Source organism: Chenopodium album, chromosome 6, assembly GCF_948465745.1.
Source record: "Chenopodium album chromosome 6, dcCheAlbu1.1, whole genome shotgun sequence".
NCBI classification, from domain to species: Eukaryota; Viridiplantae; Streptophyta; class Magnoliopsida; order Caryophyllales; family Amaranthaceae; genus Chenopodium; species Chenopodium album.
Genome location: NC_137839.1, coordinates 60,861,023 through 60,876,147, shown reverse-complemented (window position 1 = coordinate 60,876,147; position 15,125 = coordinate 60,861,023). Strand labels below are relative to the sequence as shown.

At 31.6% G+C, this 15,125-nt stretch overlaps 1 protein-coding gene across 1 annotated transcript; it reads left to right on the top strand.

The window, feature by feature from the left end:
* The first annotated feature begins 7,410 nt into the window (after window positions 1-7,410).
* Window positions 7,411-14,470, top strand: LOC145634960 (WRKY transcription factor 28-like). Its single transcript, XM_081686276.1, has 3 exons — window positions 7,411-8,044; window positions 8,837-8,983; window positions 13,715-14,470. The coding sequence occupies exons 1-3, from the start codon at window positions 7,545-7,547 to the stop codon at window positions 14,169-14,171; spliced, it is 1,104 nt and encodes a 367-aa protein (XP_081542402.1). The 5' UTR covers window positions 7,411-7,544; the 3' UTR covers window positions 14,172-14,470.
* Window positions 14,471-15,125: the final 655 nt, after the last annotated feature.

Below are 15,125 nucleotides of genomic sequence, written 5' to 3'. Positions count from 1 at the left end.
TTACCACCCAATCTAATTAATAATCTACTCTTCATCTTCAATTACATATTTCAAGTAAACAAAATCCATCTCCATTCATCTTCATCTGCATTCATCTTCCCCCATAATTTCTCTCTCCTCTTTCAATCTCATTATCTTTCTTCTTCTTGTTTAGATCTTCCTTCTCTTTCTTCAACTTTCAAGAAATTCAATTCATGGTGGATTTTTTCAAATTGGTGGTGATTTTGCGATGGTTATGCCAGATCTGAGGGGGATTTCATGAGAATGGTAGCTTGGATTTCGTGGGGGTAGATTTTCGTGGGAGGGGGGATTTTTTTGAGGTGGTGCCTGGGTTTCGTGGTGCTGATGGCCTGGGTTTTGCGAGGCTGGTGGCCTGGGTTTCGAGGGGCTGGTGGGTTTTGTATAGTTGGCTTTTGTGGGTTGGTTGTTGTGGAGGTGGTGAGTTCTCATGGAGGTGTTGGTGGTGGTGGCGCGTTTTCGTGAGGGTGTTGGTGGTGATGGTGGGTTTTCATGGGGATGTTGGTGGTGGGTTTTTCGTGGGGGTGTAGGTTGGTGGTGGGTTTTTGTGGGAGTGTAGGTTGGTGGCGGTGGTAGGTTTTCGTGGGGGTGGTGGTGGTGGTGGTGGTGAAGTGGTGTTGCCGGTGGTGACAGTGGATGGTTGGTTGGTGTTGGTATTAGATCTTCTTTCTCTCTCTTCACCTTAATTACATATTATTTTAATTTACTAATCACAATTATGAAATTTTGCATTGGAGTTCGTGTCATGCCCCAAAGTTGCAGATAATGGTTAACGGAGGTAGTATTATGATGATGATGATTTGTTATTATTGTGTTGCTTGATATTATTGTTATTGCTTGATCGCGCCCTCTCTTGCAGGATTAAAGGGAATTTGTACTTGTAATCACGCTTAATAAGATGATAAATAATCTTGTTTAGGCTAATATGATTATAATTCAAGTGATCGCCAATAATAGATTTATTATTTCACTACTAAAATTCGGCCGAATTGCGACCGTTTTTTTCGACCGTCATGAAAACGGTCGCAAAAAATGATATTTGCCACCGTTTTTGAGTTATAAAACGGTCGCAAATGTACTTAAATATATTTTTAAAATAAAATGCATGTGAAAATTTATTCAAAATTAAATTAATTCTGTTACGACCGTTAGTAGCGGTCGCAAAATGCGTTAATTACGACCGTTTGAGAAACGATCGCAAAATTACGACCGCCATACCGGTTGCAAAATTTTTTAATTACGACCGTTTGAGAAACGGTCGCAAAATTACAACCACCATACCGGTCGCAAAAGTGCTTTTTAAAATTAAAAAAAAAAGGTTTAAAAGGAGATCCACCCAAACTCTAGTATTACAAGCTGCCGTCTACTCTCTTTCCTCTCTCTCCTCACGCATCTATCCTCTTCTCCTCTCCTCTCTCTCTCTCTTTCCTCTTCTCTTCCTTTTCACTTTCCTCTTTTCCCTTCATCTGATCTTCTTCTCTTTCCGTTCTCCTTCTTCTATTTCCGTTCTCCTTCTTCTCTTTAACCGGCGTTCAAAGCACCATTTCCTCCATTTTCATTTTCCTTTTCTTCTTCATTTTTTCTTTTTCTTCAAATTTTCATCAACAAACGAGTAGGGGTGTTTGCATTTTCGTCAAAAAACGAATAATTATGGTTTATATGGTCAAATTCGACCAAAAAAATTCTAGATCTGGAGTTTTTATGGTCGAATTTGACCATATAAACCCAAAGAGGAAAAAATATTGGGAAAGGTATGTGGTTTTTATTTGGTTTCATATGTTTGAGTTTGTTTTCGATTTTTGTTCGAATTATGTTATTTTGGGTTTGATTTTGAGTTTTTTGTTGTTTTTGTTTGAATTTTCATGAACTTTGTACCTGAATTCCAATTTTCGTTGATTTTGTTCTTAATTTTGGTTATTTTGTTCATAATTAAGTTGATTTTGTTATGTTTTTTTAATTTTGTTCATAATTTCGCTTAATTGTACATATATTCATCAATTTTGTTTTTATTGATTTCGTTCATATTTAATTGATTTCGTTCATGTTTAATTGATTTCGTTCATACTTTCGTTAATTTTTGATAATTTTGCGTTGATTTTTGTTAATTTTTAATGATTTTGTGGGTCTGATTTATAAATTCAAATGTTTTGGGTTGTTTTGGGTGGGCGGCGATGGTGGTGGTAAGTGGCGGTGGTGGGGCTGGAAACATGTACTGGCACTCTTGCAGTGAGTGCAATATTTACTTTTTTTTTTTTTTTTTTTTAAATTTTTAGCGACAGAAAAAAGCGATTGTTAATGTTAAAATTTGCGACTACTGCAAAGAACTGCCGCAATTATAATTATTTGCGACTGCCTCACATGCGGTCGTTGAAAATAATGAAAACGGTGGCAATAAAAATTGCGACCGTCAGCTGGTCGTAATTATTTTTTTTGTGCGACCATATGAATAACGACCACACGTTACGATCGTTGACGGTCGCAATTATATTTTGCGACCGTTTTTGCTATTTTCAACAATCGTTAGAGGCGGTCACAAAAACCTTGTTTTTTAGTAGTGTTTGTGCATTAATGTTCAACCAACATAGATTAAACAGGTTTAGGATTAATTCATTGATTGTATCTTGGTCAGAAAGCGCACATAAATATGAGAAGAATAAAGTAGAGGCCTATTTTTAGGGCAGGTTCAATCTGTTTTAGGTTAGATTTGTACCTTCATCCCCGAATATTTAGTCATGTTTTTTGACCACTATGGAGTTAGCGATCTCATGGATCGTGAAGGGATGTAACCTTCACCTTGTGAACGGTTTACAAGTTCCTAAAACTTGTTGGCGACTCTTTTACTCTAGCTTCCTTCTATTTGGACACCACCATACTTAAGTGTATGATCATAGTGGGGTTCAAGCAGTGGCGGATCCAGGATTCCGAAGTAGAGGTAGCACCAGATAGTAATAAAAAGAAAAAGTATAACATTGCTGTAACGTAACATAATTAATCAGCCAAACATGGATATAATGCATTGTGTAGTCGTATAATAATTAACAATCAGATTCAAACATTTATATCGACAAGTTTTTTTTTCAATTTTTTTTTTTTTTTTTTTTTTTTTTTTTTTTTTTTTACAAATAATAATTCAATTATATTGTAGATATCGATTATACTATTATAAACTTTCCACCTGTTTATTTTTTATTTTGTCAAAGTTGCATATGAATTTATACCGAAAACTTTGGTATAAATATTTCCTTGTGCACTTATGACACATATGCTAACGTAAAACTTTGACTGAAAATATATATCTTTAATAATTAAACTTATAACAATTGAATATTATAGTAATAAATTTGATGATTTCAACAAGTATCCACGTGACTATATTTATTGTTATGTATAAATCACAAATATTAGCTAAAGTGAATTAGATGAATTGTACAAAAAGTCAAAACGTTTTCATTTATTTAAACACAGTTGGAGTATGACCGGTTATTCTAGAATAATCCCAACTTTCATCAATTTTGGTACAATAATCCTAACTTTCATCAATTTTGGTACAATAATCCTAACTTTGGATTATTCTAAAATAATCCGAACTTTGGGGGGTCTTCATTTTCTTCGGTCCTAATGACCGGTTACCTGTTAAGAAGGTTATTTTTTTTTTTTTTTATGTTTTTTAAAAGCCACGTGTCAGCTTGTCATTAGTCCAAAAAAAATAAATTAAAAATCAGAAATCAAAAAAAAAAAAAAATCCCCCCCAAACCACTAGTTCCCCCACCTAAACCACCCCCTCCCCAGCCCCCACCCCGAAATTACCCCCACCCTGCCGGAAAACTCCCCCTACCCCCCGACCACCACTCCCCACCCGCCGAAACACCTTCCCCTCCCTTCCCCACCCACGAAACCCTCCCTCCCCTTCCCCACCCCGTAAACCCCCTCCCCCCTCCCTTCCCCCACCTCGTAAAAACTCCCCTCCCCTTCCCCCACCCTAAAAAACGGCCGAAAATTAAGCCCCCTTGCCGTTTCCGAGGGTGGGGGAAGGGAAGGGGGGAGTTTTTACGGGGTGGGGGAAGGAGGGGAAGGGTTTTATGGGGTGGGGGAAGGGAGGGGGAGGGTTTCGTGGGTGGAGGAAGGGAGGGGGAGGTGTTTCGGCGGGTGGGAGTGGTGGTCGGGGGGTGGGGGGATTTTTTCGGCTGGGTGGGGGTAATTTCGGGGAGGGGGCGGTTTAGGTGGGGGAACTGGTGGTTTGGGGGGTATTTTTTTTTATTTCTGTTTTTTTATTTTATTTTTTTAATTTGTTTTTTTTTGACCAATGACAAACTGACACGTGTCATGGTGACCTCTTATTAAAGGTCGTTGACTCTCGTTGACCGGTTTGGGACTGAAGAAAATGAAGACCCCCTAAAGTTCGGATTATTCCAGAATAATCCAAAGTTGGGACTATTGTACCAAAATTGATGAAAGTTGGGATTATTTTTTCTAATTTTTCCGATATATTTATTTCAGTGTAATTGCAATAAATATTATGTGATGAAAATGAGAAAAATGAATAAAATATAACGGAGAGGGTATTTCATATTAATAAGGATTGTTTTATAAAAAGTGTGAAAACAGAAAAAAGAAATTTATCATGAAAAGATAGTAATAGCTTATCCTTTTGTTAATTAAATAGGAGGAAAGTGGAAATTCATTTGGGTTCAAAGCAAAAAAAAAAAAAAAAAAAAAATTGATGCTAAGGGGTCTCGAATTTTGAACTTCTTGAAGACACATAATTCACCCATCCAACTCCTTTACCACTGAAGCAATGCTGGAGACATTTAACATTAATACAGATTATAATATATATACACATATAAAGGACGGTTTTCCAGGTTTTTTTTTTTTTTGGGGGGGGGGGGGGGGGGTAGCACGTGCCCCCCCCGGGCGTCAATGTGGATCTGCCACTGGGTTCAAGTGTGAGATGCTTGAAATATTCCCTACAGATATAAATCTCTTTGAAATATCGTATGATTTTTTATTTGTGAATAAAAAATTTTACAACATTGAATCAAACAAATGTAGCATTTTTTTTTTAAAAATAAATATTAATTCATAAATAATAAAGTCATATGATATTTAGGGTCTGTTCACTTCAACTTAATTTCAGTTCAGTTCAGTTCAACTCCAATCAGTTCAGTTCAGTTCAGCTCTAATCAGTTCATTTAAGTTCGGCTCCTAATTTTTTCACTCATAAAATATTCATTTAAGCTATATTCATTTCAGTTCAGCTCAATTCAGTAAATGTGAACATGCTCTTACAAAGAAATTTATGTCTAATAAATACATGACAATTATCAAATAAAAACATCCTTTCAACAAAGCTAAGTTCGTTGTTGCAAATCGTACATTTTTCATACCCTCTTTCATAGCTGTGATTTACAACCTTCTTCGACAAGCAGATCTATTGATTTGCTATATCCATGAATAATTTTTTTTCGCCTGATTTCGATCCTTTGATAGTAATCGAAGGATTAACCTCTTTTTTTATTTTATTTTTTATCCCGCTCAAATCTTCACACATGAAACAACTTGTAGTATACTAAACTCAAGAAAACAAACTTCAAAAAAACCTACTACGACACTGATGAAACCCATTATAGGGATACTTACTACACTAAAAAAAGTAGTTTTTTTTTTTTTTGTTTTTTTTGACAAGAAGAAAAGGATTTTATTAATGAAAGATAGCCAAACGGCACTTACAAATAATTCCGAAGAAATCTAAAATTCCAACACAAATACAATTCACCTTAGCTACATCGCAGATTCGATCAACGATCACCTTTATAAAAAACTTCATCCGAAGCAATACAATCTGTGAGTTAGCACTAATCCGGCTTGAGATCCACAGATGAATTGTTGTTTGGGTGAAAAAACTCAAATTTTTGGAGATTGTGAAACCCTAAATCTTCAATCTTTGGCAGACGAACAAACAAATAAATTAAACATAATAGAATAAACACCATCATACAAATGTGATCCTTTCTTGAAAGCAATAAAAAAAAAAATTTGGGGCTTACCACCGGTAAAAACATCGGTGGAAGCCCCTACAAAATTTACAATTGAGACCAAAAGAAAGAGATGGAAGAGAAAGAGAAAGAAGGAGAAAATTAAATGAAAACCTTCAAAAAAGTAGAGAAAATCTAGCAATGGAAGCTAGAAAAACCCTCCCAAGGAAAAAACCCTAGAGAGAACAAAAAACCCTCCAAGGAGAAAACCTAGAGGAAAAAAAATGTAGATTTGTTGAAATAACAAAAATATAAATTAAAAGTAAATGATGGAAAAGGTTCAAATATAGCCAGATTTCCAAGCCTATATATGAAACAATTATTTTTAAACGAACAGATGTAGTTTAACATCAAAATACAATGCAAAAAAATATAATATAGACTATAGAGGACATATATTTCAATTTATTTGTAAATTATATACTACCTCTGTTTCATATTATTTGCAACGATTTGACAAAAAGTAGAGAAAAAATATGTCTAATCGTTACAAATAATATGAAACGGAAGTAGTATTATCTTTCCCTTGATATCTTATCTTCGAACCAATTAAAGATCAGAAGAAGCAATTTTGAACTATAAATAAAAGACTAACCTTAAATAGCTCAAGAAATAACTCTTGTACCTTATTACATTATGATACTTTGTGTATATATTGATACACAAATAGTTACTTATATACAAAAATCATTGTGTGAAATATTTGATCTAGTATTGATATAGATCTTTACACAAGCAAGTTAATAAAGAAGTGTCCCTAATATTAGAAGATATTATTGAAAGATATAGATAACACAACTTTAAAGAGTAAGATGTTTAAATTAATTAAAAACCACTATACTTTACACCTAATTAAAAACGATTTTAAACAACTAATAAAACGTTATTATAATAGATATACGCATTATAAATAGCTCGCTATTTGACAACCATGCACCTAGGGCTTTAACCTTTATTTGATAAAAACAATCCGTGATTCACCATTCAAAATAAACAACACAAATATTTAAAAACGGATGGAATAATATCATAAACACTCGATAATAATGAGTAATGAACTAATGACGTGTTGTATGAAAACTAAGAATACAAGGACCGGCACTTTGTAGAGTAAAGACCTCGTCATAGCTTGTCAAGAGAATTGAATAAAATCAAATTTAATAATTTCGGCCATACAAGTTACATAGCAATTTATAATATACGCTCAATCATACACCTCACACAAAATTCCAATCAAGAAAAATCAAAAAGGACATTTTTAGCCCTTTTAATTACAAACTCTATTTTGTCAAACCTTACCTTATATAAAGTTTATTTTGCCTCATTTTCTTATATTATTAACCAACCACACTATCTATCTCTTCATTATCTCTCTCTTCCATTATATACTTCTTCAACACCAAACCTAAAAACAATATAATTCATTCTTTTAGTCAAACCCTTCTTTCTCTCTCTACTTTCTCTCTCTACACACATTTCACACTTAATTCCATGTCTAATGAAGCAACTAATTACCATCATAATCTCTATAACAATCACTCTTCCATGTCTAATGAAGATCATCAATCTATATTAGACAATACTAATTTCTTCTCATTTTTTGATAACCCTAGTAATTTTAATACATCTTGTGTAGATAATAATAATAATCCTTCTTGTAATGATGGTAATTATTATAGCTTTAATGAGTTCTTACATGGTTCTTCTATGGATTACCCTACGCTCGCGAAAAGCGTAGGGTTATCCCCTTCTTCCTCGGAAGTGTTTTCCTCCGTTGTCGACGAAAACCCGGTAATGACCAAAGAAAAGGAGGCAGCGGCAGCTATTGTTGTTGGAAATGGGGGTAGTAATAATAATCCTAGCACTCCTAACTCTTCCATCTCTTCCTCTTCTACGGAAGCTGGTGGCGCCGATGATGGTTCGGTTGGGAAGAAGGATGATAAGCAGCACCCTAATAAAGCGGTTGATGATCAAGATGAGTTAAAGCAAGGGTATGTTCATTAACACTTCATTTGGTAAAGAAGTAGAATATTATTGATGATTTTTAATTCATTAATTAAATTATTTATATATTTTATCTTGACCAAAGGGAATAAAAAACTTTTCAAAAAAAAAAAAAATCTTTATTTATTATGTTCATATTTGTTATAGACTTATGATATAAGATCTTGAATTAATTGTATTTTTTTCAACTGTACTAGGGATGGAAAATTATAATTACCACTTCAAATTAATAAACTTAAGTTCATGTGTGTTAATTAATGTTAATTATGTACTAGAAGATCGAGAAGGTTAAGACATTTGATGAAATAAATATTCAAAGCAACCCATCTTTGACAAATTAATCCAAGGAACAAACTTCATATAGCGTGATGCATAGAGGTTGTTGGTTAAACTTGGACCATTGATTTTTGTTCCCATTACAGGCACTAGTAAGAATTAGGGATGACGAGTTTACTAGAGTTATTTTATTTTAGAAGTTTTTTATTTTATTTTTTCGAAACAAGATGAATTATTAGAGGCAAAGAAAGTATAATTTTTTATCCTCTTGAAATTACAATAGAATTCATAAGTATCCATTAAATAGACGACGCAAATTAATAAACCAATAACTTGACACGAAGATGCAATCAAGCAAGACTATTCATCAAAATATAATTAGGAACTATGCCTTGCCCTAGATCAAACACTTTTCACACCACTACCTTTCGCGACGTGTTTTATAAGTAGTTAATTATATTTTGATGATGAAATTGATTGATCAATGTATGTATCATGAACAGGACTAATAAGGGAAAGAAGAAGGGGGGAAAGAAGGAAAGAGAGCCGCGATTCGCGTTCATGACCAAGAGTGAGATTGACAACCTTGAAGATGGGTATAGATGGAGAAAATATGGGCAGAAAGCCGTCAAGAATAGTCCTTATCCTAGGTATGTTATCACATTTTCACATCTATATATCTAATCATTCTTTTTCTTTTTTCTTTGCCTCCACTTTTCGAAGTTTCAAGTACATACTATATTTAGCTGGTATTTAAACGCGTTTTTACATCATAATAGCTACATTATTTTGATCATGTTTAAGTATGAGAATTTTTATTCATGATGATGAAAATGATATTATGCATGCTTACAAAGTATAATAATATATGTTCATCAAAATGAAGTAAACATGTTAGGTAATTTCTTTGGAAAAATTATTTGAATGATCATAACATATGTTGAATGATATATATAGTAGACTAGTTGTACAGTAATTAATATGTTCTAAAGCAAAATGTTGACAAATTATTCACATTACTATGTAAAATACGGAATATTAAATATTGTAATTTAGAACAATTACTTAATTGTAATTCTCAAATATTATGAGAAGGCACAACCAATCAAGCTAGTACTTTTTATTTGATAATTGAATTTAATATTTAAATTAATATATTCCGTTTTGAAAAATCTAGTCGTATAACTTTTTTGAATAAGTGAGACAAATTCCGTTTATATCAATTGGATTTTTGTAAATTGGTGCAATTACCAATTCTTTATTTGTACACATGCAAAAATGTAGTTGTAATAGTTCCACGTTTCTAATTAAAAAGCAAATAAAATAAAATAATTTGTTTCATTTGGAAGAAAACGGCACAAGTTTAGGAATGTTAGGAGTTAGGACACCCTAGGTGCTAGTTGTAGGGATAAAGTTGCGCCGATATGGAGAAGATTAGTTCCGTGTACAAATTATATTGCTTGCTTATCTTTGGAATTTATGCAAACCTATTTTATCACTCTAGCTAACGTGTTACAATTTGATTCATCAATAGGATACAAATCCAATTATTATGAAGCTGATGAATGATGATATTAATTCATTTATTATATGTATAGATAATGTACATGCAATGGTTTAGCTAGGCAAATTTAATAACAATTGGGACAAGATTTTCTTATTGGTAAGCTACGTAAATCAATTTCCAATAAGAAATTGAGTTATACAATAACCCTAAGAGTTTGAGAAATTGTTATATATACCCAGGTGTACTGTACACCCATGGGTATTTTGTACTCATTTAATGATTGTTTTTCAAATAATTTAATTATCAAATGAAAAGCAAAAATTAACATTGGGTTAGTTGGTTAAACGGTACACTCGGGTGTATATAACAAATTTGATGAAAGGCTATAGAATTTGTTATATAGATGAAAGCCTATAGAACTTATTTATTATTGTACACCCATGGGTATTTTGTACTAGGCTTTCATCTAAGTACTATTTCTAAACTCCGATTTTTTCATTGTATAATAATAATGTTGATATTGAATTTTAATACTATTTACAAACTTTATATTAAGATTATTAACCATTATTTATGTTTTATGCATCAGGAAAAAAAAAGTTAGATCTTATTAGTTTTGATTCAAGTGGATCTTTTATTCTTCTTCTAAATGCTTAAAATAATTTATTAATAAGTAGTCACTCGACATCAACTTTTATAATTTTAGTAAATCCATAATTAGAGATATTAAAGCTAAAACTTTTACAAAGTCAACAACATAAAAGGTAAACCTTCAAAATGAAGGTTCTGAAATTTTTCCTTAAAGAGAGGAATGAGAAAAATATATAAAGATTATACGGAGTAAAATTTATTTCAATAACTCAGTATATTCTTAAATGAACAATAATATCTTTTTATAGTCATCCCATCTAAAATGTAACTACTAAAATTTTCTTTTCTTTTGATTTTTATATATTCTTGCATGTTAAATTTGACTTTAACACATGTCAACATAGTTTGACCATTAATTACTGTTAGAAAAGAATCATAAAAATTTATTATTTTTGAAAATATCCATTAAGATCAATCTAGCATATAAATTGACTTCTTTAACATAAATTGACATGCATCCAAATTCCATACTTTGTGTTAGAAAGCGTTTCTAAGAACAATATATGAACTTGTGATTGAACTCAAATGTAAAAATTGAAGTTTTAACCATTATACTATGTTGCATGTCATGTTATACTTTCAAAATAATACGAAGTATATTAAGCTATGTAATAAGAGTATAAAAAGAACTCATTATGACGTACCGTATTATACTCAGCTCCGCAGTATACAACTTAAATTTTATTCAAGTAATTACCCTAAGCATTGTCCGAGCCCAAAAAAAATTATTTAGGAATTATTATATAAATCAAGTAAAAAGTCCAATGCATACCTTAATTTCTCACACTTTCTTGATAGCTTATTATAAATATCACCCTATCATCTTACACTAAAAACTCACGAGGAGTTGCCAGAAGCCAATACACTACATTCCACCATCCACTCTACCTTGCTTCTATTGAATAACTTTAAATTGAATTTAGTACCATCTTAATTAATTTTTAATTTTTTTTCCCTTTTTTTTTTGTTTATGATCTTGCTAAGGAACGCCCCCGGGGTGTTGGATAAACATTTAGAATCTTACCTAAAGTGGTATTAATTGGGAAAGCATGACAAAATCACGCGTCAATCGGTGTAATTAATGTTAATTTAATTTAATCCTTCCACTTTAACTAGCTTATCCAACGCTCCCAGGGCGTTCGTTAGCATTTGCCGTTATTTTAGTTCCTATACTCTTTTTTTTTGTGTTTAAACCTCAAGGCAGGTATTGAGAATCGATCTAAGGGTCTGTTCACTTCAGCTTAATTTTAGTTCAGTTCAGCTTAAATCAGTTCAGTTCAACTCCTAATTTCCTTCTCTCATAAAATATTCATTTTAGCTCTATCCAGTTCATTAGCTCCAATCAGTTTTGTTCAGTTCAGTAAATGTGAATAGAAAATATCCCCTAAAATTGTAAAACTGGAAGGCCAGGGAAGCATTGAACGCTTGACCAATTCCTCATTCTCTCCTTTATACTTTTTTTCAAATCCCTAGATTTCTCAAGTCTTAGCATGGCAAAATAATCCTTAATTATATCTCCCTGTCCCTCACCTTAGCTTAGCTTCCTCAACATTATCTCGCCTAAGCCAAGCTTGCTTCCTAAACCAAGGCCGGTTGTTAAAAATGTATAGCAACCGGTTGCGGAAAAAAGTATGGCAACCCACTCAACAAAATTAAACCATACAAGTATATGTTTGATCAAAGAGAGTGTAGAAACGAGGAAGAAAAGTTTAGAGAGTATGCATGACAAATTGACAACACTATAATAATCTTCAATAGTGATTGTGGACTATGCCGAGTTTCCGCTGCAATTTGCTAAAAAATCTAGAAATAATTGAGTTGGTAGAAATAAGCAAGGACCATTTCGCTCTATTCCAAATTCCATTAATCAATTATAAACAACGGTCAACAAGGAATTCACGTTTTCAATTCCCATTCCCACATCTTTTTATTCCTTTCCCAACAAACTACTACATCTCCATTCTCCCTACTTTGTTCCCAAGATTATTATTTTTTGAGAGGTGTTTTTTTCCTAAGATCTTGACTATAACTAATACTCATCATGATTCACGTATGTAAGTAATAATAATGATAATAATAAAAATAACAATAATAATTATAAAAACATACTCACTTTATAATATAATTAAAGCTATTAATAAAATTAAAAAAAAAAATTAAAGCTTGATATTGGGTGTGGGCAATCAATCCCTATCTTGTTTACTTCATTTCCTCTTATTTTTTTAAAAAAAAGTTTTTATAATTTCAACAAAATAAGTTCTGATAAGGATTATTAAGGATTATTCAAATTATATATACTCCGTATACAAACTCAAACTCAATGATAAGACATGAACCCGCCACGTGTCATCATGACTAGGCAGATAATGTGGTGCCATGTCATACAGTTACTGTCATTCATTATAACGCTCATTATACTCCAACTTAAAATCACTACTCCAATAACACATCTTATGTTTACAATGTTTTACTACTGTTATTCATTAGTATGCTCTTTATACTCCAACTTAAACCACTACTCGAATAACACCTCTTATGTTTACAATGTTTGTAAAAAAGACTTAACTATAATCATAAACTTAAAGATTAAATGTTTAATTTTATACATAAATATTCAACAACAATCTATAATAACAAAAAATAATTGAATTCTTTTGTTCATATACATAAAATAAAACCCATAGCTTTTTTTTTTTTTTTTTATTTATTTATTTATTTTTTATTTAAATATATATAAAAGTATCTCAAAATACATATTGATGTTCAATAGTGATTGAAAAAATATATTTTAAATAATAAGGAGTACCATAGTATATGCAACTAATTTCATCTACATTTATATTTCATCACATAATTTTTATTACTATGTATAAAATCTCATTTTCAATGTATATTATATAATATGTAAATAAAACACACTCAGTCTCAAAGCCTAATTTACATTTATTGACGAAAAGTGCAACAAGCCAAGTCAAATTGAATAATTTTTTTTTGGCTTTTAATTTATGTTTCTCTATATTTTCATTGATTTTGATTTATCTTGTTTTAAGAATGAATTTTTGAACGACCTTATTGTTCTTACACTTAATCTGTGTGAGCTTATTTAACAATTTTTTTTTTAGCTTAATTAACAACTATTTTTGAGCTTATATTATATAATCCATTATATACACACATATTGTATTTTAATAAATAAAGGTCGTATACTTTTATATGTTTTCAGAAGCTATTATCGGTGCACAACACAAAATTGCTCAGTGAAGAAAAGAGTAGAAAGATCATTCCAAGAACCCTCAACTGTAATCACAACCTACGAAGGTCAGCACAACCACGCAGTTCCGGCCACGCTACGAGGTCACGCTGCCGCGCTCCTCCCTCATTATTCCATGCTAGCACCACCACTACCACTACCACTACCTCCACCACAACCTTTGTCATCCTCCAACATCCCTCAAGAACTACTAGCTCAACTCGGACACTGCGGCAATACGAGTGGTAGTGTTTCATCACCCTTTCCTTACTTCTCTCGCTTCCAACAACGTAATTATAATCAACAACAACAACAACAACAACAACAACAACAACAACAACAACAACATAACCATCAACAGTTGCAAACGGAGGATTATGGACTTTTGCAAGATGTGGTTCCTTCGTTTCTGTTAAAGCAAGAGCCTTAATTATATGTTACTAATATTTCTGGATGTTAATTATGAGTTTATATATATTATAATAATTATTCCAACCATGCTAATCTTATGTTATAGAGGATTTTTTTGACTAATTTCATGATTAGCGTATGCTTTACGTTTTTAGTTAGTGATAATTATATATCTATGATACTACATGCATGCTTAGTACTTGTATCGTATTCACAATGATAACTTTATTTCTTCCTTATCCTTTAATAAGGTTGAGAACACTTTTATGAATAGTGTGTAAGTGACTAGGCATGTAGGCAATAGAATGTGCAAATAAATTAAATAGTGCATTAGTTTTTATTTATTTGCAACACTTTTTAATTCAAACTTGTTTTATTCTCTATTGCAAGAATGCAACAACACTATAAGTAAAATTATTATGGAAATATCTCTTATTATTAATAAGTAAAAATTATAAAAAATTTCTATAATAAAATTAGAAATTAAATCGAATCTAACAAGATGTCAATTAAAATTTTTTTCTTAAATATAACCTATCAAAATTAGACAAAGTAGCATTTGTTAATTACAAATGCCTTTTACAAGGTAAATAAAATAATCAATAGGCAACATATTATATCTATAGTAATCTTTATTACACAAAGTATAAGCCAAGGGGATAGGCAGTGAAAAGTTATTGTCCAACTGTTTGAACTACCCAAACTGCCCAAAAAAAATGATATATTGCTTAATTATGTGAGTTTCAAAAATTTTTTAAAAAATTCAACTACTAAGTAAGCAAAAAAAAAAAAAAAAAAAAAAAATCATTTAGGTAAATAAGCTAAGAAAATTAATCAACATTCAACGCTAAATAATTTAATCAACATTCAACTTTTCGTATTTTAATCAATATTTTTGTCTTAAAAATTTTGATTTTTTTTCCATATGTTATTGTTATATTGATCACCAATGCAATAATTATTCTATCGTTTT